Source organism: Olea europaea, chromosome 23, assembly GCF_002742605.1.
Source record: "Olea europaea var. sylvestris chromosome 23, O_europaea_v1, whole genome shotgun sequence".
NCBI lineage: Eukaryota > Viridiplantae > Streptophyta > Magnoliopsida > Lamiales > Oleaceae > Olea > Olea europaea.
Window position 1 is genome coordinate 5,239,128 of NC_036259.1, and position 26,490 is coordinate 5,265,617.

General features: G+C 33.9%; 1 protein-coding gene across 1 annotated transcript; it reads left to right on the top strand.

Annotated features, from left to right (window-relative positions):
* Window positions 1-14,654: 14,654 nt before the first annotated feature.
* LOC111372179 lies at window positions 14,655-23,579 on the top strand. The gene is made up of 3 exons (XM_022994380.1): window positions 14,655-14,887; window positions 22,365-22,514; window positions 23,304-23,579. Exons 1-2 carry the CDS (start codon window positions 14,668-14,670, stop codon window positions 22,508-22,510), a joined length of 366 nt encoding a protein of 121 aa, XP_022850148.1. The 5' UTR covers window positions 14,655-14,667; the 3' UTR covers window positions 22,511-22,514; window positions 23,304-23,579.
* The last annotated feature ends 2,911 nt before the right edge of the window (window positions 23,580-26,490 follow it).

Sequence of the window (26,490 nt, forward strand, 5' to 3'; positions counted from 1 at the left end):
CCATTTTCTCTTTCTTTTTCTTCCATTTTCTTCTCTCTTTTCTCTTCTCTACATTTTTTCCTCCTTCACTGTCTTTTTTTTCTTGTGTGTGTAGTGTGTGTTTCTAGAGAGAAAAGTGATGGTCAAAGGCATTTAAGCCCACTAAGTCCAATTTGCAAGAAAAGTCCCTCTTCTCTAATATGAACTAACATTTAAATCCTAAACTTCCCAAAAATATATATGTAAATTTTCAACTTCAAATTGTATCCAATTTTACCTTCATATATTGCCAATTGTAAAATAAACCCCAATAAAAGATTTTAGTCAATTCAAGTCCCTATAAAATCATTTATTTCATTTAAGTCCCTATGTGACTTTGACTTTGAAAATTCAACTCTTGACTTTTAACTAAATAATATGGGTTGTAATAATCTTACCTCTTTAAAAGAATCTCATCCTTGAAACTCAACTGGCATCTGATTAGATAACGAATAGATGAGGATATTGAACATGCATTTGATCCTCATGCTCCAATATAGCCTCTTCTACCGTTTGATTCTGCCAAAGTACCTTAACAAGTGAAATTGTCTTGTTCCGCTGAATTTGCACCTTTCTACCTAGAATTCACTGGCTCCTCTGTATAAGTCAAATTCTCCTTCAAGTGAACTAGATGAGACTCTAGAACATGAGAAGGATCTGCAATATACTTGCAAAGCATGGAGACATTAAAAACATCATGGATCCGAGATAATTCATTTGGAAAATCTAGTCGATATGCAACTGGACCAATCGGCTCAGTAATCTCATATGGTCCAATATATCGTGGACTCAACTTTCCTCGCTTGCCAAATCTCAACACCCCTTTCCAAGGAGACAATTTAAGAAAAACTTTATCTCATAATGCAAATTCAAGATCATTTCTACATCGATTTGCGTAACTTTTCTGTCTATCCTGAATTGCTTTCAACTTTTTTTTTATCAATTTCACATTTTCAGACGTCATTTGAACCAATTTAGGGCCTACTAACTTCCTCTTACCAGCTTCATCCCAACAAATTGGTGTCCTACACTTCCGAACATATAAAGTTTCAAAAGGAGCCATTTCTATACTGGAGTGGTAGCTATTATTGTAAGCAAACTCCATCAATGATAGATGAGTATCCCAGCTACCTTTGAGCTCTAAAACACAAGCCCTGAACATGTCCTCAAGAGTCTGTATGGTCCTCTCTAACTGGTCATCTGTCTAAGGATGAAAAGCTGTATTGAAATGTAGTTTAGTACCCATGTTTTCATGCAAACTAGCCCAAAATTTAGTTGTAAAACGAGGGTCTCTATCAGACACAATAGATAATGGAGTACCATATAAGCTCACTATCTCGTCCACATACAACTTTGTCAACTTATTTAAAGTATAAATAGCCTTGATCGGCAAGAACCTAGCAGTTTTGGTCAAGCGATCTACAATAACCCAAACACCATCATGACCATTCTGAGTACGAGGGAGACCAAATAAAAAGTCCATAGTAATGTGCTCCCATTTCCATTCTGGAATAGGCAGTAAAAGTCCTGCTATTTTCTGACGAATTAGCTTTACCTGCTAACAGATAAGACATTTGGATACAAAATCTGCTATCTCCCTCTTCGTACCATTCCACCAGTAATGATCTTCCAATGTATGATAGCATAATCGGAACTGTGTGCCTCTTCTAAAATTTCCTTCTTCAATTCTGGAATATCTGGAACACATAATCTATTACCCGTAGCCAACAACCCATCATCTGTAATCACATAATCCATTCTTAACCTAGTACTAACTTCTGCTTTCAATGTTCTAAATGTCAGGTCTTGAGATTGAGCTTCTCTAACCTTATCAATCAAAGAAGTCACCTGACAATGAGCTAATATTGCCCCTGAAGTAGTAACTGACAATTGAGTGTGTAACTTCTTGAACTCATAAATCAAAGAAGCATATACTGCACTAGATAGAGATGAAGAACTAGTCTTTCTACTGAGAGCATCTGCAACTACATTAGCTTTCCCTAGATGGTAGTCAATCTTACAATCATAATCCTTTATCAATTCCAACCATCTTCTCTGCCTCAGGTTCAGTTCCTTCTGATCAAAGATATACGTTAGACTTTTATGGTCGGTAAATATTTGACATTTCTCACCATAAAGGTAGTGCCTCCAAATATTTAATGCCAACACTACTGCAGCTAACTCCAAATCATGAGTTGGTTAATTTAACTCATGCTTCTTCAATTGTCTAGAAGCATAAGCTATAACTTTCCCATTCTGCATTAAAACATAACCCAATCCTTGGCGTGAAGCATCACTATGGATCACGAACTTTTCACCTCGAGATGGAAGAGTAAGTATAAGAGTAGAAACTAATCTTCTCTTCAACTCTTGAAAACTTTTTTCACATTCTTCAATCCACTCAAACCTGGTGTTCTTTCGAGTCAAACTTGTCAGAGGAAGAGCAATTTTGGAAAAATCCTCTATGAACCGATGATAATATCCTGCTAGCCCAAGAAAACTCCATACTTTTATAACATTAGTAGAGCGTTCCCATTTTATTACGGCTTCAATTTTCTGAGGAACTACTTAAATACCTTATGATGAGCTAACATGACCTAGAAATAGAACTTTGTCTAGCCAAAATTCACATTTGCTAAATTTAACATACAACTGCTTATCTCGCAAAGTCTGTAAAATAATTCTCAAATGCTCAGCATGCTCATCACGACTGCGAGAATAAACCAATATATCATCAATGAAAACACTCACAAATTTATCTAAATATGGGTGAAGCACCCTATTCATCAAGTCCATAAATGCTGCTGGGGCATTAATCAACCCAAACAGCATCATCAGAAACTCATAATATCCATATCGTTACCTAAAGGCAATTTTCTGCATATCAACATCCCTAATTTTGAGTTGATGGTACCTGAGCATAGATCAACCTTAGAAAATATTGTGGCACCTCGAAGTTGGTCCAACAAATCATCAATACGAGACAAAGGATACTTATTGTGAATAGTCACTTTATTCAGCTGTCTATAGTCAATACACAATCGCATTGTACCATCTTTCTTTTTCACAAATAGGACATGTGCTCCCCATGGAGATACGTTGGATCTAATAAAACCCATTGTCAACTAAATCTTGTAACTAAACTTTCAATTCCTTTAACTCCACTAGAGCCATTCTGTAAGTCCCTGGATTAAGTAAATGGTAAACTCAATTTCTCTATATGGAGGCAACCATAGAAGATCTTCAGGAAAAATAGTAGGGAAATCTCTTACCACAGGTAAATCATCAAGTTTCAACTTAGTGATTTGGGTGTCAATCACATGAGCCAAATACGCAGAATAGCCTTTTATAAGCAATCTCCCAGCATCAAGTGCAGAAATCAGACATGAAGGTAATATTCTCCGTTCACCACTAAAAATAATTTCAGGCTCTTCTGGCCTTCTAAACACCGCCTCTTTACGAAAACAATCAATTGAAGCATGATTTGTAGCTAAGAAATCCATGCCTAATATCATATCAAGATCATGAATATCAAGTGGAATCAAATTAACTTTCAACTCATGATCATTCATTCTAACCACACAATCCTTTTACACTTTGTTAGCTAAAAGTGAATCACCTACTGGAGTAGCTACCACTAAATCACTGTCTAATGGTTCTGACATATGGTCTACATTAATAGCAAATGCATATGATATAAATGAATGTGTAGCACCGGAATCAATTAAAGAAAGAGCATTTTTGCCAAAAGTAGATAACATACCCATGACTACAGTGAGGATCCCTCGGCATCATGTTGAGTCACTGCAAACACTCTTCCCTGAGTCTTGGGACATCCTGCCTGGCCTTTCTGTTTAGAACCACTGCTACCAACATCTAACTAAATAGCACTAGTGGTACATGCTTTACCTGCCAAAGTGTCCTAGTTCTGATTCTGTCTGGAAATTCCAACACCAGACTGTAAAGATGTCCCTCGTGATACATCATCTTGCTAAAAATGAACTGGACACTCTCTCCTCATATGCCTAGTCTGACCACAGTGGTAACAAACACTAACGCCCTTAAGGCACTCACCAAGGTGAAATTTCCCACAAGACTGACACTGAAGAAACCTGACAACACTAGAGCTATCACCCTGTCTAGAAGTAAATGATCTCTGGGAAGATCCCTATGTCTGAAAACGACTACTCTCTAGTTGCTGCATAGATCTATGACTGCCATGAGATTTGGATTTGAAGCTGCCAGATGTGGAAACACCTAATCCATCTCCTCTATGATCTCTTCTCGGTAGTCTATTCCTTGAGACTCCTGTCCACTGAGGACTACCACCAACTCCAAGCCTCATTTGTTGCTGACTATTTTGTCGTTCTGAAAGACTTTTCTCCACTCCCATCGCTACTTCTACAAGTTTACCAAAATTATCATACCCTATTGCAGTTACCACGGATCTAATTTCTTCTCTCAAGCCATGTTCAAACCTTCTGCACTTATCAACTTCATCGGCTACAAGGGCCGTAGCATACTTTGATAATTCTATGAACTTTTGCTAATATTTTGCCACTGTGGATGTCTATACTAGTTTCAAGAATTCATTCTGTTTGTCACTCTTATATGAACAGAGAAAGTAATACTCATTAAAATCTTCTTTAAAATCAGTCCACGCGATCACAAAAGGATCGACATATTTACTCCGTACTGATCTCCACTAATCATAAGCATCTCCTTCTAACAAGAAGGTTGCCAAACGTAATTTTTGATCATCGGGACAATCCATAACATCAAATACTCTTTCAATCCTTACCAACCAAGATTCGGCTTCCGCTAGATCAGCAGTGCCTGTGAACACTTTAGCTCCTAATTTGGTTGCTCGCTCTATGCTATATTCTTTATTGGAACTGCATAAAGCAGAAGCAACAGCAGTGGCAATCCTATCAGCTATAATATCAGACTGAGCTACATCTCCTTGTAGTGTCTGCTCATGAGTTTGTTGTACTGATTGCTTAACTCTACTATCCTATCTATCAGGAGCAACTTGTGGTTGAGGCGGCACATTATGGAGTCTGTGAGTTTTACTACCACGAGCTATGACTTCTAACTACAAAACTATGATCAGAACAAATTTAAACTAATGCAATGCAAGCCGACTCTATAACCTTGCTCTGATACCAATTGATACGACTCGTCCCGAATCATCCTAATAGACCCAACACATGTCGTACGTCGATGGTAGGTATCAGCTAAGTGCCAGACCCACCATCCAGACAACTTTGACCTGTTTTGACCATGATATACTTTGTAAAAATTTTGGCAAAGTTCCCCCTGAAATATGGGCTAAAACCACCTGAAATATATAATCTAATATCCCAAACAGATATACATAGTTTAGAATAGGGTACACTAGCCCACAAAATATCAACTTTTCAAATACAACACTGGCAATTCGACCATTGCAACAATTTATAAACTATAGTACCCAAATTGCATAATATATACAAAACATAGCAGGCCCAAAACATGAAACTAATTTCTAACCAAAAGAGGTGTCTATCCCAAAATATGAACTATTAAACTGATAAGATGAGTCATACAATGCTTGACAATCTATGGCTCAACTCGATATAACAACTGGCCCAGTAGTGCTCAACTCAGCTACTATCTGATAAGAGAAATTGTGATAAAAATGTGAGCATATAACTCAGTGAGTGGATATTTCGTAAGTAAATATATATTTTCTAGATATGCCAACTTTCTGAAAGCTGGTATATAGTAAAAATGTTCTTTTATTGTACTATAAGCTAAACCATTTATTCTTTAAATTGAAATGACTAAATTCTATAATCTGAAAACTAATAAAATGCAATTTACAGAAAATCACACCAAAAAGATACCCGGAATAACCTTACTCATGTATCAGTTAGCACTGATATACATGGCAGAGCTATTCGATTCTGTAATTCTTAAATTCTGGTCATACACACGCAGAGCTGAAATTCTGTAATTCTGGTCATACACTATAGAAACATATTCACAATAGTACAGAGCGGGTAAAATCAGCATAAGTGATCATACACTATGGAAACACATTCACACTAGGACAGAGCGGGAAAAATAACCATAACTGATCATACACTGTGGAAACACATTCACACTACTACAAACTAGGGTAAAATCACCTAGGTATTTTCTGGTGAATTTAAAAATAACTTTAAATATTCTGAAATACGTAATATCGATAAAATATTCTAATGAAATGATTTAACTAAATTGGATTAAACTTTAAAAACAACTGTTTATAGACAAACTTTATTCTAAAAATCATGCTATCAAATCAACTGTATGAAATAATAAATTATCTGATTTAATATAAATCAAATAAATACTTATTGCTGAAAAATTAATTTTCATCCACTCACTCAATACGAGTTACAGACTAGATCGGTCGGTAAGCTTTTCCAATTTTTTCGTCACCACCTGAAATACGTTACAAAATAACTAATTTAATCACTATTAAAATAAAGAAACCTTTTATCTCTAATGATATAATAATTAAACTAAATTCTCCAAGACTTGCGAAATTTTCCAAAATTTCCTTTAATCAATCGAAGCTAATTTCCACTTTCTAATACCTTCACAATTATATACCACATCCAAATTTAACTTCATTCCAATCATAACATTATTTATCCCTTTCATTCTAGTGAAAAACTAGCAATCATACTACAACCAAATTAATATATCTGTCGTTCCTCAAAATCAATCTTCTAAGTGAATAATTCCATTATTGTAATCATTTTCACAAATAATCCATGCTCAATCATCAAATTTAAAAACTAGGTTTTGCCCCAAAAAATTGATATCTCCTTACCTTAGTGTAAATAGAAATTCAAGAATCAATAACTTGAGCTCCAAGTAGTATTCATCTCAAAAATCTGAAAATTTCGAGGCAAAATAAAACCGTAGAATTTTAACATAAAATTTATCTACCTCTTCAAGAAAATAAAGAGAAAGGAAAAAATGGAAATAGACCTTGAACCACCTCTTTCCTTTCTTCTTCCATTTTATCCTTCTTTTTCTTCCATTTTCTTCTCTCTTTTCTCTTCTTTGCGTTTTTTCCTCCTTCACTGTCCTTTTTTTTCTTGTGTGTGTAGTGTGTGTTTCTAGAGAGAAAAGTGATGGTCAAAGGCATTTAAAGCCCACTAACTCCAATTTGCAAGAAAAGTCCTTCTTCTCTAATATGAGCTAACATTTAAATCCTAAACTTCCCAAAAATATATATGTAAATTTTCAACTTCAAATTGTATCCAATTTTACCCTCATATATTGCCAATAGTAAAATAAACCCCGATAAAATATTTTAGTCAGTTCAAGTCCCAATAAAATCATTTATTTCATTTAAGTCCCTATGTGACTTTGACTTTGAAAATTCAACTCTTGACTTTCGACTAAATAATATGGGTTGTAACAATCAATGCAAGGGAAAAACGTCTCTTTTCATTTCATTGATTCTAGACAAGAAATATATACACAGCATCTGGACTGTTCTCAAAACTATTAATAGCACCGAAAGAAAAACCATTAACAGCAACTGAAGCAATCCTAGAACAACGCCTTTCTTTGCTCTTTATAGATTTGGAACCAAACATAAATTTAGTACACCTAAAACACAATGTCCTTATAATATTTGTTAGGTTTTTTGATAACTAATAAATCTCGGGCTATGATTTTATTCGTTGAAATTTTCAGCCGGCATTGCCCATATGACTAAATTAAATATCAACACCTAAGATTGATGACCCGACTCAAAAACTATTTGGGGGCTATTTGAAGTGACCTAATTTAGTTAGAGATGCTCATGGCCCGTCCAACTCCTTTGGAAGGCTCAAGAGACTTGGCCAACTCTCATACCTAATGTTATATATATATATTGTTGCCTTAGTCATGATGTTCGCCTTAGTCATGATGTTCACGTGTTTTTGCCCTGGTCCTTGTCTCTTGAAGAAAATGGTTTCACTCTTTTCTTTGCTTTGTGCTCCACGGCTGCCTTCTCTACCTAACCTTTGTAGCTGCAAATCACTTTCTCTTTTGTGTCCTAAGTGGGTTCAATTAAAAGTAATCTGAGTGCGGAATAGTTGAACATATTGGGTCGAGATATTGGGTGTTTGATAAGGTTGAGATTGTTATGCTGAGCTTGAAAATGTACCTTGGTGGCCATCCTTCCGCTACAATATCACTAACTATTTAGTCAAACAACAAAATTATTCACACACCTAAGCTTATTTCGTTTAGCTGCTGAAAACAAGCTTTTATAGTGTCATTTTGATGGTCAGTTTTGTGTTTCCTATGTTTAGATCATATTCATATAGATGTATGAGTATGATGGAAAAACCATGGCCAAGAAATTTAAGTTCCAAGCTTTTCATGTTAATTTCTGAAACATATCTACTTGGATAGTTCTGCGTCCCATATCAAGGAACGTGTATGATAATTATGAACAATTAGACAGCTATCTTGTGGATTCCATTAGAGCTATAAAAATTACTGCTCTCATATAATGAATAGAATAAATAAATAAATAAATAAATAAATATATATATATATATATATATATATATATTTTTTTTNNNNCATAATACAATATATATATATATATATATATATATATATATATATATATATATATTCTCATACAAGAGGTCTCTTTCCAGTATGATTTATAGAGAAATCACATGAAGAAAACAATACAAAATGATGTAAAATGATTTAAATCAACCAGTTATTTCCTTGATCTCGTTTCAACTACAACATGTCTAGAACTTGTTGAGTCAACAGATGGAGTTGAACCTGTTGGGAATTTGTTTTAAACATGCACAGGGAAATTAAACAATTTCAATTCTCATTCAGGATTCAGCTTTGTATTTAGATAAGAACTGTGATAAGAAATATACATTTTCTTGATTTAGCAAACTCCTTCGCGTTATTCCTTTCCAACAACTTGAATCTGCCTCCCACAGCTGTCCAATTGTCCAGCCTCCAATGAAATCCACACAGAGAATAAACTGCAACTGTTAGGGTTTTTCCTCTTGTGCCAGTAAGAATAATGAAAACCTTATGGACCTCAAACCCTAGCCGTGTATTTATATAAACCCAAACGGGCTCGACCTGGTCCAGCCCAATGTTTAATTAATCTATTTAATTAAACCCAATCTGATCCAATTAATTAATTTGAGAATATAAATAACAAATTCAATTAATTAATTTATCCAATAATTGTTAAATTAATCAATTGGCAATTTGCAATCTTCCAATTCTCTTTTGTGTGCGACCCATTAGGTTCCCGACCACGATGCCTAACGACGTGAAATATTATTTTGATATAATTAAAACTGATAAATTAATCACTCTTTTAATATATCACAAATTCACACTCGCCGTCCCAAATTGACATCTAGCAATGTATCAGGGCAACACATGCGACCGAAAATGTCACATGGTATGAAAAAATCAAAACTGTTCGTTTACCATAAAATTATAATCCCTTCGTCAATATGATCCGATCAACTACGAGATATGGAAGTGTGTCAATCTCGATTATCGATCATATCTTTCATTCTACTATTAAGTCAATATGAGTCGAAAACTCCTTTTCGACTTATATGTATACCTTGACCAAGGATTTCGTTATTGACTTAATTGAACGAAATGCAGATCACAATCCATTACTAACTAAGAGTGACGAATCCTCTATTGGTCATTCACAACCTTCATATGGTTCTTGACATACCCGAACGATATCGTATTAGCAGCCCTTGGCAGAGCAACATCCAACACCATCAAAGTATGACTGTCCTCATACAAGGCACTATAATGACCTCAAGTTATAGGACCAATTCCACTACCGAACGTTAGAGATTAACCATTAACACTCAGATAGTTATCCATGTGGAATCTCTTAGCGGGTCTCCAATGTATTGTTCTATAACAAAACATCCACGTGTTCATTTAAGTGTAACCACACTTTACCTCATGAGATCAGCTACTTACTTCACAAGTAAGAAATGCCACACATGGTGGTCTAACTGTATTAACGATATCCGTATTCGTTATTACTTATGACCATGGTTTATTCAAGATCCAATTATACGTAATTTGTATCTCACAATCACAACTCCTTATGATTAACAAATCACTTAAACTTGGATCTTCGGATCCTATTATTAATATTATTTATCACAAAATTAATTTAAATAAATAATAGATCTTGCCAAAATTAAATGCATTAAACATATTAAAATCGTTTACAACCTAAATCGATTGGATCTAGGGCATAACACTTACAAACTCCCACTTGCACTAGATCCAATAACTCATGTATCTTATACATAAGTGTCAACATGACGATCATGTTTCTGTTGTGACAATGGCTTTGTCAGTAGATCTGCAATATTGTTATCTGTGGGAACTCGCTCTATCGTTACGTCATTTCTTTGTATAATCTCCCTGATGAGATGATATCGCCTTAGCACATGTTTGGATCGTTGATGAGACCTCGGTCCTTCGCTTGTACGATGGTTCCATTGTTATCACAATACAAAGGTATGGGATCAACAATGCTAGGAACGACTCCAAGTTCATTAATGAATTTCTTGATCCAGACAGCTTCCTTCACTACTTCAAAAATAGCAATGTACTCGGCTTCTCTTTTTGAATCAGCGGTTGTCTCCTGTTTGAAACTTTTCCAAATAACTGCTCCATTGTTGAGAGTAAACATATATTCTGATTGATCTCACCTCTCACATAACCCTTCTGCTTATCCTTCTTTTTGGGACAATCCCTAATAAAGTGTCCAGACTTACCACAACTATAACATTGTCTACCACTAGACTTGTCTTGTCCCTTGCCCTTCATCTTACCACTTTCATCACTCGAATCATTACTCGAATCACCACTATTTTGAGCTCTACCAAATTCATTTTCTTAAACTTCATCCCACTCCTTATCATGTGAAACTCACCACTCCTCTTATCTTTATTTTCAGCCTTCATTTCCATCTCCTTACTCCTAAGTGAGTCTGCGGTAATTTCGGGAGTCAATGTATCCCTACCATACTTAATGACATTTTTAACTTCCTTATATGATTCAGGCATAGAGTTAAGCAAGATTATAGCCTTGTAGGTTTCAGATACGGTTTCTTCACAGTTAATAATATCTTGGACAAGTTTATTGAAAACATCTAAATTGTCATCAAGATCCTTTGAATGATCCATTTTAAAACTGAAGAAACGCTCAAGAAGATAAAGTTTATTGGGAGTGGATTTAAGCAAATATAGATCTTCCAACTTTTTCCAAAGATTTTTTGTGATTTTCAATTTTCCTACTTTTCTCAAAACACCGTCAGACAGATATAAAATGATTGAGGTATAAGCAAGCTTATCGGCTTCTTCTTTTTGTTCTTTTGAAAAATTAGCTGGAAAATTGTTTCAATGGCTTTTGAAACCTTTTGTTGGACTAAAATACCCTTCATTTTTTGTTGCTAGATTGAAAAATCACCTTTTCCATTGAAAATACCAACTTCGAAATGTGAAGACATTTTTGAAAAACGAAGCAATCAATTAAGCAAATAGATCACACAAAGTAATCATACGGCTGCAATATACACCGTTCTAGTTACCCAGGGTTTCGTAAGACTCGCGGTCTTAGATCAAGGGAATGTTCGAACGGGTAAGGTCTAGGTATTCTAACAAAAGTAACAACACAGCGGAGTTTACGATGCAACAAAATGGGTATATCCAATCAAACGAAATTTTACGACAATTTTAGCACAAAGTACAATACGCTAATTTATCCAAAAATAAGTACTCAATTGCAACAATTAAGAGCAAGTAATCCTAATTTCTAGCACAAACAATGGCTGCCAAGTAATGACAACTCCCAACCTATTGTCACCCCATACGGTGACGCGCTAATGTTGAAATTAACGGGTTAAGCCAAATTACCAGAGCTGACGTGTCTGAGTCCGTATAATCGAGTGAGATGCCAATATACTGCTTTAGGACCACCATTATTTGTCCTAAAGATTTAGCAAATATAACCGTGCAGCCCGCCAAGAAATGCAGTTCGATTTTCGGGGGTAAAATCGTCCAACTTTTTCTGTGTAACCTGAAACAGAAAACTTTCAACGCGAAAAATGTTAGAAATAATGTGAGGAACAAACTGCCTGAAGAAAGCTTCCCCAGAATTGGCCCCACGCGCCCACATGCGCCATCATCGGAGAAGCCACGTGCCGCTGCCGGAATCACGCGCCATACAACCAGCATCGCCTCCACCTGCACGTCTCAACCTTGGCCTCCGTTTCACCAAAAGATGTCAGGATCGCCGAAAAATTGTGTTTGTAGGTGCGATTTTTTGGTGAAAAATTGGGCAATCCGATTTCTTTGTTTTCTGTCGGTTTCTGGTCGGATTTTGGCCGAAAATTCTACCCCAACCTTGCTCTGATACCAAATGTTGAATAATCGACCTCCGATGGTAGATTTTTCGTGCTAGTTGAACCAATTTCAACCTTATTAAACACACCCAACAATGGCTCCAACCCAAACAACTATTCTTACTTCGGTTGCTCAACTCAATATGTTCACAAAGAACACAATATGGTGGCTGCAATGAATCACCAAGAATAGAAGAAGACAGATTCAATTTTAAGGCTCAAGAGAGAAAACTAGAGGAAAATATTGGCTGCCTCTTTTCAATTGCACACACACAGCTCATTCAACAAATGAGAGCAATATATAGGTTTAGAGTGTAATAATATAGTGGGCTCATGGACCAACTAATGGTTAAAGGGGGCGAAACACAAATTGAGTCATCCAAGAAGTAAATGGGTCGTGAGCAACATTAACTATATTAAATTGCTTCAAATGACCCACAAGTTGTTTTTCGGGTTGAGCCAATTAATCGAATGTGTTAATAAATATTTCAATCATCGGCCGAAGCCTATGAAATCTAATCCGACACTGTTTAACATTATCGCCTGGGATTATTGGGTATCAAAAACCCAACAGTATGGAAGACATAATTAACCAACACATGTCCCAAATCTTAAATTGCAAATTTCACATAAAACTAAAACTGAAATAATGCTAAAAATAAAAGTCCACAGTCATGTTACTCCGAATTTATTTATTTTAAATTCCATAATTTCTGGTTTCATGATTCCATCACATTGCCCGCCAACTGACGACCCATTCTAATTTGTGAGAGTGGGAAAAATGGTGAATACATGAGAATACTTAGTATGACATATAAAAATTAATGGTGCAATCCCAAGTAAAAAATTTTAAATACATGTGTCAAAAATATCATATCGTCATCATATCCTTAAAAATTGGTAAGAACTCAATAAACGTTATATATTTAGTAACGGATAGCCATAACATATATATCATATCATAAATTTAAACTTTCCTCTAAATTCTTATATAATTTTCATTTATTAAAAATTGAAATACTTTAGATGCATTAAATTATAGCGAGTGGGTTTAGTTTTCCAAATTTAGAGCATCTTCAAAAGGCTCTCTACTTATAAAGAACATCTTATGCGTAATGGAGGGCATCTTTAAATTTAGAGATTAATTTGTTTATATACTCCAACAAGCTCTTTACTTTGATTCTTTATTTTGTTTTTTCTAGTGAACGTTTAATAATTTCGCCACATATTTTATGTAAGTATAATTTTTTATATATTAATGACCAATCAACTTAAATGTAATTTGAAAATTTTAAATTGTTGAGTACTAAAATTTGTAATATATTAAATGTAATTATTGCATATAAAGAATAAATAGTGAGTTTGGCTGTCTAAAGTTGAAGAGTCAAACACACTCTCTATTTTAAAAAAGTTAAAATAGAGAATCTCTTGGAGTCTATTTTTAAGTAATTGACTCTCTAAAATAGAGAATATTTTGTATTTAAAGACTCTCTTGAATATACTCTTCCTTTCCAAATTAAAACATTAATTTAAAGAGTGTGTTTCTCATTTTTGGAAGAATGAGAATGAAAATATAATTATTACGAGTCCTATACAAGACATAGAAATTTAAATTTGGTTATTTGATATGATGGATAACGGTCATATTTATCATTTTAATAAGAAAATAATGGGAACCAAATAGGGGTTTGAAGTATAATTTTAAAAGTTGACTCTTTAAAAGAAAATGCATCTTGTATTTACTACAAGTCATTCTAACAAACTCTTAAAAATAGTTGCTCTAACATGTAGGTCTAGGAAATTACAAATGCAAACGCTATTGATAACTATTTATCAAATGAGAAATGATGTTTGTTCAGACTCAAAGATAGGAAAAAATATGTTGATTTGGCAACAGATGATTGAGTTTTTGTTGTTTTTATTTTTCAAACAGTCCAATCATATGTTAGCACGAATGCACTCTATTTTTGAGGTTGTTTGTATAACACATTTGTCATCGGGTAATGCAACTTATCTCGGGCCTATATGGCCCGGATTTCATGTCCCCCTAGTGGCAAGGGTCCCCCGGGAAATCCCGGGCCAATCTAGCCCGGCCCTTTGTTGTCAAACATGATTGCTATTTATCATAATCATTTTAGAAACCAAAATGAACTCATTTTCCCCAAAATATGGCCGCTTGCTGTCTTCCCTTACCTCCAAGCATTAAACTCCAGAGGCAGCACCAGCCTTCTTCTTCTTCTTCACTAATTTATTGCCACCTCTCTCTACAATCGTCAAACTTCAAGCCCCGTTCTTTGTGTGGCCGCTGCCGTGCCACCAGTCCTGGGCCGCCGTCACCGCCGCCGGAATCTGGTCCCAATTCCAAGAAACCTCCAGCTCCGTCTTCAGGTCCCTTTTTTTCGTAATACATATTTCACTCTTGGGATTAAACTTGACTATGCTCTTTAATTTCCTTGTTGTCGTAATGAAATTGTATAGCATAGTTATTAATTATTATATGGAATAGCTGTTTATTCATTTCTGAGTAGTTGAATAAGACCATCTCCAGCGAAGCACCATTTTGCCATTTTCCCCCAAATTGCACCAAATATTTGCTGCGAATCTACTCCAAAGTATTGCACCATTTTGGTGCAAAATGGCGTAAATGAATAGTGTTGCACCATTTTGCTCCAAATTGGTTAAATACAATTTTGCTTCTCTTTCAGTTTGCAAAAAATTGGTTGAAGGTATTTGTGTCCATTTTTTATTATACACTTTTACAATACAGTAAATTATTATTATTATTATTATTTTTGTTGTTGTTGTTGTTATGTGGACTTGTAATAAATTTTAATACCATAATAAATAATAATTAAGAAATGAATTAAATTAAAAATACTCAAAACACAAATTTCTTATTTTCTTATTTGTTGTATTTCTATTAATTGGACTACATTTTTTAAATTTATTAATGAATTCAATATTTTCGTTAATTTAATGTAATTATTTATTTAATAAGTTATGTAGTTGTAAAATAAATAAATAAATAATCTTTCAAATAAATAAATTGCAAAGAATCAAAAAATGAATAAAATGATTCAACATTGTTCATTTGTTGTAAGTTTTGGTGTAACGGGTTGTAGATGATTTTCAGTTTGGTGCAAAATGGTGCAAAACTTACCTCAAATTTTGGCGCAGAGTTAGAGATGGCCTAAGTGTGAGCTTAGTTCTCTCAAATTACCAATTTTCATGATTTCCTGGAGCAAGAAATTTTTTTTACTTAGATTCAATTTGACTGTTGGAAGTAAAGGAATTTGAGTTTGATCCCATTCCAGTATAATAAAAATAAAGTAAAACCTATTCCAACTAGATTACAGTCAAGCCACAAAAGTGCAAACATAATGGTTTTTGAAATTTATAAGAAAATTTGGCGAATAGAGGCCCCATATGCTTCCACATTGAGATACAGTCTATCTTGTATTTAAATTAATCTTGTGAATATTCATATTGATGACATCCTAGAACTGTATTCTAGTGTAGATGTTGTTTTTGGTCTGACTGTAATCAAATTGTTATTGCTAAACATTTCTTTCAGACTTATAAGCAGCCTGTGGACAGTATTCTTCCTAGGAGATACATTGAATCTTGATTTTGAATAAATCACATGAAATATAGTTATGATATCTGAGGACAGTAATAGCTATTAACTATTCTAAGTGTTGTTTTGGTCATGATTGTGATTCGAATTAGTGTTGTTGTCTTGTCATCTTGTGTCGACTGTCCCTGATTTCCTTCCTCTTCTGGCAAAAGTGAACATTTAGATAAATAATTGAATGTGGAAGCTAAATTAAATTTCAAAGTGTAACATTAATTAGTAATTTCGAAGAGTAACATTCTAAATAAGGTAGTACGTCTAGGTTCCAAATGCCAAAAATATAAATTTAAAATTTGTGGCTTAGTCATTTTAACATCATAACCATCACTATATGTTCGTGTCTTAATGATATACCGTCTGATCCATCATTCTCCTGTTGTTTTTAATTAGATTAAGCCTCTTTATGAAATTTTATTTACATTCACCGAGTGGAATATGGTGCATGTGTGAATATGATGCATGGATGGCGTGAATGGCATAACATGTGACAACGGTAAGCATGGACATATACAATAGTGGTATACATTAATGTCATAGCATCATGATTGTCACGTCAGGAACATGCTGCAATATTGGCAAAATTATAACATTTAGCCTATGTTTGGGCTCTATTTTAATTTAATGCATTTTTCTCTTTTTTCTTTTCAACTACACATTTTTCAATAAAATAATATTCTACGTAAATCCAAAATATTTTTTCTTTTTAAACCATATATTCTCCAAAAAAAATCACTATTCCAAGATACATTTTTTCCTAAAAACTAATTTTAATGGAGCCCAAACAGGGGCTTATACTTCTCATCAAATTATATATATCTATATAGGGTTGTGATTGGTGTACATTATGGACACCATAATGATGTCCATAATGCACACCAATCATTATTCATCTATATATGTTGTCTGGTGCATGGCATGAAATGTGCTAAATAAGCAAATGAGATCACTATTCTAAAAATATTTCATATCATAAAATCATAATTTATAATTAGCAATATAATTTCGATAGTTCATATTATAGTTACATATCCCACTTGCTTGGATGAAGTGTGAATTCACAAAGATGATAACATTCTCGTTATCATGGTGAGTATAGTGTTATTGAAATGTGTGTGAATTGCTAAAGTAATTTTGAGAAACTGTCTTTAATCCTCAATATCACTACTGTTGACAATCTTCACTTCCTTCTTTAATTCGCCATCAATTCAATATCATTTAAAAGGCTTGAAGATTTACTTTTTCCATGATTTAATATACAGAAAAATAGATTCTTGTCTTATGTTCTGTTCCAACAAGGTATCTGAAATTTCTACAATCTAGAGATTTTTTTAGCTTCTTTTTTCCCTTCATTTCTTTCAGTATGCAGCATGTCCAAAATTTGTCTAGACTGTTCATCTGAGAATACCACTGAAGCATCTAAAAGGCCTTTTGAATGGTCACAATAATTTAATATGTTTATAAGAAAATGGTAAATCTAATTACATCAGCGGCCTAACCACAATACCTAGAGGAAGAATGTCACTTTCCAACTGTGGTATGTTTAGAATACCACTATCATAGCTTGACTTTAATTCCATGGAGTTGGAAATAGGTCAGACTTAAAATTTCTCTCAAAGGCAAAGAAACTCTAGATGATGTTGCAGAAACTCTTTTGAGTTATGCAATTTTGGTCAGGCTTATGAGATTAAGTAAATAATTTGTGAATCAAAATTTAAGATGGGGTCGTTAGAATCTTATGAGGTATTACAGTATTTTGAAGGGTTTCCGGCAAGTATCAGATCAATATTCTTATTTTCATTAGGTGAACATGAGGTGACTCGCCACACTACGACATCTATCTTGCCTTACATGGCTTTCCACCCAAACTTTGATATGTAGCTCAACCTGCTCACTGGTCTTTCTTAACATCTTCAAGCTTATGGTCCTATTCAATTGGTGTATCAATAGGCTTGCTACCGCTAGCGTCTCATTTTCCTCGAGGAGATCAAGAACATATTTATGATGTGATCTAAAGATACTAATTTCTGAGTGAAATACTTCAACACTTAACGAATACTCAAGTTTCCCGAGGTCTTCATCTCACATTTTTTGGTCAATTTTTTTTTTTTTCTGCCATTCTATCTGACCACGGTAGCGAAAAAATTTGACAACGAACAATTAGAAGAGAAGGGGATCTAAAAAGAAGAATAATTAAGGCTAAAGAAAAATCAATTTATCATTCAATGGTGCATAATACAATCAATAAACCATTTTTATATTGAGCAACTAATCTAAAATCAAAAGAACTTCTATTGAACTAGAACTTTATCAATAAATTAAAATTAATCTAATCATCTAAACCTTTAATAATTCGAATGAAACTCTGTTTTATCTAAACCATATTCCTATCCTTATCTTTATTCCCATCACTATCTCTTGAAAATTATTCAGTCACAACTATGTAATCCACGTAAACGATCAAGGTTGTAATCTTCTCACAAGTTAAAGGCTTGATGAGGAGGGTAATCTCCGGGCTTTGTCATTATTTCATTTTGCATGCCCATGTTAATCCTGCTGAACCATGCTTTGGGAGATTGCTTGAACCCAAAAGAGTGCCTTATTGAGTCTACATTCACTGCTTTTGTTAAACCATTAAATTCTGGCGCTTCCATGTAGACTTCGTGTTCTTGACATTGAATTTTTTTAGTGACAGACTAAGATTACCTGCCAAAGATAATGAATACGAACAGTAATCATCTTTGCTATGGGTGCGAAGGTTTCTTAATAATACACCAGTCGTGCCTTTTGTTTATCTAAAATTCTCCGTCTTTTTACTTATTAATAAACATGGATCTACAACCTATGGTCCTTTTTCCAATGGGAAGGTTTACAACCTCTCATGTATGATTATTTTCAAGTGGTTTTATTTCCTTACTGGTGGCATTCTCCAATTCTGATCTCTAAGTGACTCCTGGACCATTTTTCAAATTTCATGGTATTTAAGTGAAAAAGCATTGTATGAAGGTCAAAACCTGTCTAATGAAATGAAATTAGACATCAGATTTTAGGTTTATGTTCTTTTTGGAAAGAACAACTATTCATCTAAGTTTTCAAATACCTGTTACAAGATAAGATTATTGGCCTCCATAGGATTAGGGGGATGATATCTTCTTCTTGAGTAAACTCGTGAAGGCTGAACAAATGGACTACCAAGCCTCTGCCATTACATATCTGGAGGATTCAAAGGCATTGAAGAAATGCTACCTGTAATTGTAGGTGTGGTGGGGTCAGGGTGTGAAAATGAAGTCTATCTTCTACGAAAGGCTCTTCTCTCTACTGATTCAGTAAAGTAGGACGTGCTTTTAACAAATGTAGACATCCATCGACGTATAAAACTTCGTAGAGGTTGGGTGGTAGCATTTATAACCCTTCTTTGTTGAAGAACAAACGATATAAACACATTTGAGAGCTTTAGGATCATATTTACTGCAATGTTGAGCACGAATATCAACAAATGAAATGCGTTCGAAAATTTTGGAGGGATTCAACAAAAATCATTAAAATTTGGAAGGAAAATAAATAAATAAATAAATAATAATTGAAGCTTTGTGGTTTAAAACTCTAGAAGCCTGAGCGATCAAATTGTTCGCAATTAGCACGGCTCCTCTCCAATACGATTTTGATACATTATTTTGAACTATAATGCCTGATGACTTCTAGAAAGTGCCCATATTTTCATTATTATTTTGTGGAGAATACAAGAAATTTGATGGATAATTCCCTTTTCTTGGAAATATGGTGTTAGGATTTGTTTAGGAAACTCTCTTTCATTGTCAGGTGGAACTTTTTGTTGGTCATGATCTTGTCCTTAATATTATAAATTTGGATAGCATTTTGGACTAGATTATGTTGTATAGTTTCCCAAATTTTCTTTGCTGTGGGCAATAACATAAATGTGCCATTGATTCTAAGTTGCATCGAGTACCTAAATCATGGCACGATCATGGGGTTACAGCACCTGCTCATGTACAACAAGATTCGGATATGATCACAGAAAGAATCTCTTCAAGTGTACCCACCTATCTTGTGTGTATAGGGCTTACGCGAGGGTTCGAATCAAGACTCAATTGGTTATGAATTCCACTGTGGCAAACATAATCTACACAGACCAAACAATAGTTCAATTCACATCCCAAACATTGAAATTAGGTGTAACCGCAGCTTGGCTTTGGTCCTATCAAATGTTTCGTTGTCACTTTTAATCTCGAGAAGGTTGTGATCAGTTGAGACTAGACAAGATAATTTCTATTTTTTCATCACCAAGAGGTCTCAAGATTTTGATATTTGAGGATGGCTGGATAGTCATGGTGTGGGTAGTTATACTTTAAAGATTTTTAAATTATTATTATCCATATTATAAGAATAGTAATTAGAACAATAGGACATTTTAAGGTTCTTTCTTGCTGGCTATGGGGCCAATTGTAGAACACTTTTTAGGGCCAAGAAAGAAACAGAAAGTATATTTCAGAAATTAAAAAGAGCCCCGGCCCTGATAAGATAAAGCCCAATATAGTTTCTCTCTTATTCGGAATAGACAAGATTTATAGTTAGCTTGGGTCAGACTTACAAAAATAGAAACCCTACCAAATCAGAATACTACAGAATCAATCAAGTTTATTAAGATAAAATTGTTGACTCCTTACTCTGTAGGGATTCCTTATGATTGCCAACGGTATATTTGATTTTCAATTGAGTTACAAACCTTTCGTTATTATACTTGTAAAACCTTAATAATCTTTCATTATTATACTTGGTAAAAAGCTAACTTGGTTAATTAAAAGGGATTACCTCAAATCCAAAGGGATTTCTTCCAATGATGCCACATTTGAGCTCAGGATTTCAATGACAATGCAGCATAGACTTTAGACTAGGCTTCTCATGATGTAGAAACTATTTAGTAATGTAATTCTTAGGCACATGGACTGCGTAATGAATGTTTTGAAGGCACATATTTGCCTTCCCATTTGACTTGCTTGAATGCAGTGTGATTGTAAACTCCTGGAGGCTTAAGTGAAACAAAAAGTTATCTTTGGCTCATGCCCTTGAGAGTTGGACCAAGGATGCCTTTTGACAAAGGCCAGATTCTCATGTAAACTTTATTGTGAGACTCTCATCCCCATTTCAGAACAAAAAAACTGCTTGACATCATAAATTTTCAGCATGTAAACTGGTTAATCAAGGTAAAATAATCCTGCCTCTGTGCATCAGATGAATCATGGGCCAGTTTTCTTAGTTCCCCCATTGATTTGAGATGCGTGCTTGATGGACTTTATTGTAAGGCCCTTTAATCCCATTGAAATAACAGGACAAGATCTTTTTGGCAAATGCAAAATTGCTCAGAGTCAACTGTTCTTCGATATTTATATTGCGTTCTCATGGAATTCAAAAAAACTTGTTATGTAGTTGTCATATGGCTTTCCACTTGATGATGGTTTTTCATTTTTTGGTTACTCATGTTGTTGTATTTTAAAATCTGTCAACAGAATGTTGACGTTAATTTAGCGACAGAAGTTTTGAAAAATTTCACTGAAAACTCAAAGTGAACTGCAAAACAGAGGGACAGTGTATCTCCCGGGGACACTAGTTTGGTTAATTCAGTAGACTAAAATTTATACAGATATAGTTGACTGGAGAATTAGGGGCTTGTAGCTGTTTTATATAATTTTAGCATACCTAAAGATCTTTTGGATGCTCTATTTATACTTATAATGGGTCCTCTTTGCTAGAGTTTGGACTGGACTGAGTCTTATTTGGACTAGATTTGTCTCATGATGAGGATGAGAAGTTTTTATTCTCTTATCCATGCTCATGGTTTATCTTCATATTTGAATAAGTCATTAATCCAAACCTGATGCTGCCACTTCCAGAGTGCAGAGTGGCAATTTGAAATAATTTTTGGTTTTAATAACCGTGGCACAAATTGAATTTTATGAGTCTTGACTTATTACTGGGCCAATATTTTGACAGCTCATGATCATTGAAACCCCCCTTGCTAGTTTGACAGCACATGATCATTGATAACCCCCTTGCTTCCTGTCAGTTCATAAAATGCAGTTATGCAGACATTACTCTTAGGGTACTTGGTGTGTCTCACACTTTATATATGTTTTGCTTTCTTCGTCTTACTTCTTTATATCAATTGTGTACATCCCCATGCAATTTTTAATGGTGTGGCATGTGATATATGGACAGGTGTTGCTGCAAGTTTCACCAGATTTCAGGATACTGTGCAGATCTTTTTTGCTGTTCTATTCTGGATGTCTCTTTTCTTCTGGTCTTCTGCATGGGGTGGGAAAGATAACGGCAGATCAAACAAAGGACCTCGATTTAGAAAATAATTCTGTAAGCTCTCATACTGTATATACCGATAGAAGCTAGAAATATCAAGAAGATCAAGTGATTTTAATGGTCACAAGAGATTACATTTTATATTAGTGAATAAACTGGTTTGGAAATCCACCTGACTGTTCATTTGCCTATCTAATCTTTATTTTCGATTTGGTGCCAATAAAATTTAATTGTCATTTAACTCATCCTTAAAGTACTGTTCGCTTTGCTGTAAGTTGAGACCTTTTCAGATGTATTGGCCTATTGTGATACACAGTGCGCAACTGTTGGTGGTATAAATGGGTTGAGTGGTGTCAAGTGGTCATGCACTAGATACATGTTATCATAAGCTTCCCATGTTTGATATATGACTAGAATTTCATTTACTCTGCTTCTTGTTATTGACAAGGATATAGAGCAGCTCCTGGGGGTGTTTTAGTTTGCTTAGACTGTATGCTAGATGTCTATTTAGCAGGGTAAATTTTATCTGTTGTCACTGAGCTTTTAGCGAATTTTGAGTTGAGTCACTAGATTAAATGTCTCAATTGGGTCACCAAACTTCAATTTAGTTTCAAATTTCACTGCTCCATCATATTATTTAACATGTTATTCCTCCAAACTAACGGATTTTGCTTATTTGGGAGCCAAACAGTAATAGGTGATTACTGTGCTATATTTGGATTGCCTTAATTTTCCAACATTTGCCTCATTGTTTTGTGAACAAATGATAAATAGTGAAAATCAAAGAGCTAATGTTGTTTGGCTAGGCATGCTTCGGATTTTAACACTTTCTTGACATGGCAGAGTGGTGATTGGTGAGTTGGCATGCTACCGAACAATTACTTTATATGTGGCTTAGGAGCCAAATAAGCACTATCAGTTAATTTGGTGGATGCGCTATGATACATGACAAAGTGGTGGAATTTGAAACTGAATCGAATTAGAGATTTTAGTGAAAGTTGAGCAACTACATATTATTTCACACACGGAGGGTAATCTTGAATTATTACGATTTATCCTCATAATATCTATCTGCACTTAAAAAAAATGTCATATAGGAATGCACCATTTCTTTATTTTTCCTGATTTTTTCGAGCATAATAATACAGTACTTTTAAGTTTTAACATGACACATCATATGGATTCAAATGAATGGAGACCATATTTTACATAGAAAAGTTGCATATCATTTGTTGTATTACTGAATTATTGATGGACCCAGTTAGGAAAATGCTACACTTTATATATGCAAGTATTAGCATCAACAATGGCACATGTTTATGTGAAGTTGACCATCTTGGAATTGTTCCATAGTACAGTTTCTAGTATAGGCTTATTGGTGGAGAAACTGGGAGAATTGAGTTATCGAGCTGGTTGCGGTGGGTCACTTTATAATTTAGAGAACACCTATAAATTTAGCAAGTAAAACTTTATAAGTACTCCAAAAGACTCTTTACTTAATACTCACAAAAAATATTTATTGTTTTCCTATCTTTTATTTTCACTAGCTTCCTTTTAAATTATTATATTATTTTCCTCCATTGAAAATTTAAATATTTTGAATGCATTTACTCATAGAGAGTGGGTTTGATTGGCCAAGTTTGAATATGTTAAAATTTTAATTTAAATGGTCTCTTGGAGCATAATTTAAGGGCCGATTCTTTAGAATAGAGAACATCTTATATTTAAAGTCTCTTGAAAATAATCTTATTGGACCATGAAATTTCGAGACGAGAAATGTTATTTCTGTAAATTTGACAAGATGGGGGTGTTTTGAAAATGAGATGGGATTTTAACTTTTGTTTAGGTTCTTGATTAGGAGTTGAAAATTTGGTTTTATTCTACACCGTTAACACAACAATTCTTAATAAAAATCAAGACTATTATCATTTGCTAATACATTATTTTAAAGATGATGTCACTTAAATTGTTGTGTATTGACGTCTTCTTATTTGTCAATAAGAAATGATGGACCAAGAAATCGCAAAATTAGCGAAAGCGCTTATTCGAATTACAGTTTCTAGTATAGGCTTATTGGTGGAGAAACTGAGAGAATTGAGTTATCGAGCTGGTTGCGGTGGGTCACTTTATAATTTAGAGAACACCTATAAATTTAGCAAGTAAAACTTTAAAAGTACTCCAAAAGACTCTTTACTTAATACTCACAAAAAATATTTATTGTTTTCCTATCTTTTATTTTCACTAGCTTTCTTTTAAATTATTATATTATTTTCCTCCATTGAAAATTTAAATATTTTGAATGCATTTACTCATAGAGAGTGGGTTTGATTGCCCAAGTTTGAAGAGTCGGACTCAATTTCTATGTTAAAATTTTAATTTAAATGGTCTCTTGAAGCATAATTTAAGGGCCAACTCTTTAGAATAGAGAACATCTTATATTTAAAGTCTCTTGAAAATAATCTTATTGGACCATGAAATTTCAAGACGAGAAATGTTATTTCTGTAAATTTGACAAGATGGGGGTGTTTTGAAAATGAGATGGGATTTTAACTTTTGTTTTGGTTCTTGATTAGGAGTTGAAAATTTGGTTTTATTCTACACCGTTAACACAACAATTCTTAATAAAAATCAAGACTATTATCATTTCCTAATACATTATTTAAAGATGATGTCACTTAAATTGTTGTGTATTGACGTCTTCTTATTTATTAATAAAAAATGATGGACCGAGAAATCGCAAAATTAGCGAAAGCACTTATTCGAATTGATTTTTCCCCCTTTCTATTTGATAGTTAGACTTTACTTATCCAAGTTTTTAAAATTTTCCGACGCATGTAGAACCCAAAACAAGAGTTGAGTTGTTACATATAGTGAAATAGAATTGGGGTCTTAAAGAAAATCGGACTTTGTATTAGTCGTTATTTTGTTGGTGCGTATAAAATTTATTAGAATATAATTATATACTAATTTTTAATAAAGCTTCGTATATTAAACGCAAGTTCACTCGATCGGTCTATAATATAAGTATTGTCATTAAAGATAGTAATAATTGATAATGATTGAACTAAAGAAGTAGTAAATCAGGGGAGAAAACCCAATCTTGTGGGGGCCAAAAGTCATTTTCCACCAGCACCGTCGTGTCGCAAATCTGTTGGTCGCCTTCAATATGAAACTACCAATCATTTTGAAGTTCAAAGTAACATTATTTTTCTATATCACTTGGTCTCACATGAAATCTACATAATTTATAATAAACAAGAAATGGTTTTTAACTTTGTTTAATTTATTGAAAATATCTAAATAATTTGATATTTGTGTAAAAAAATGTACCTTTAAAAGAATTGATTTAATTTTTTGTTTTCTAAAAAATCTAACATTTTTTAAAATTGTAAAGCAATCGATATATCTCGCTCTCTATATTAATGTCTATATATGTAATTTCTCCTCTCCATTTTTCCATATATTCTTTTGGAATAATATTGCATGAATTATATACTCCGTTGATTAAAAATATGTGCATGACTTATTTGCTATTTAACATGCAAATTATCGGATAGTATTTTGATTTATCAAAATCAAGATACGGGCATGAAAAATAAGCTAAACAGCAAATTATATATATTTAAGAAAAATGTAGAAATTAGGAGGAGGGAAAATGAAGCGAGCTATGAGATTGTAAATCTCTTTAAAACATATTTTGCTCTCTACACTAGTGCGAACATGTATAAACGAATGTCTATCTCCTAAGATATAATGATTTTTTTGTCAAAATTAATTTAACGCAATATTAATTTTTTGGACGAAATGAAATTTGACTATAATCTTGTAGACCAGATGATATTGAGTACTAAAATATCAAACAGAACTCGAAGATAATTTGATAATTATTTAGATAGAATTTGGAGAAAGAATGAATTAGAAATCAATTTTTTGAAATTGAGCTGGAGTAAAGAAAGTGGAATTAAAAGGACCCAATTTATACATTTAGATATCCTCCCCCCCCCCCCCCCCCCCCCCCCAAACCCCAACT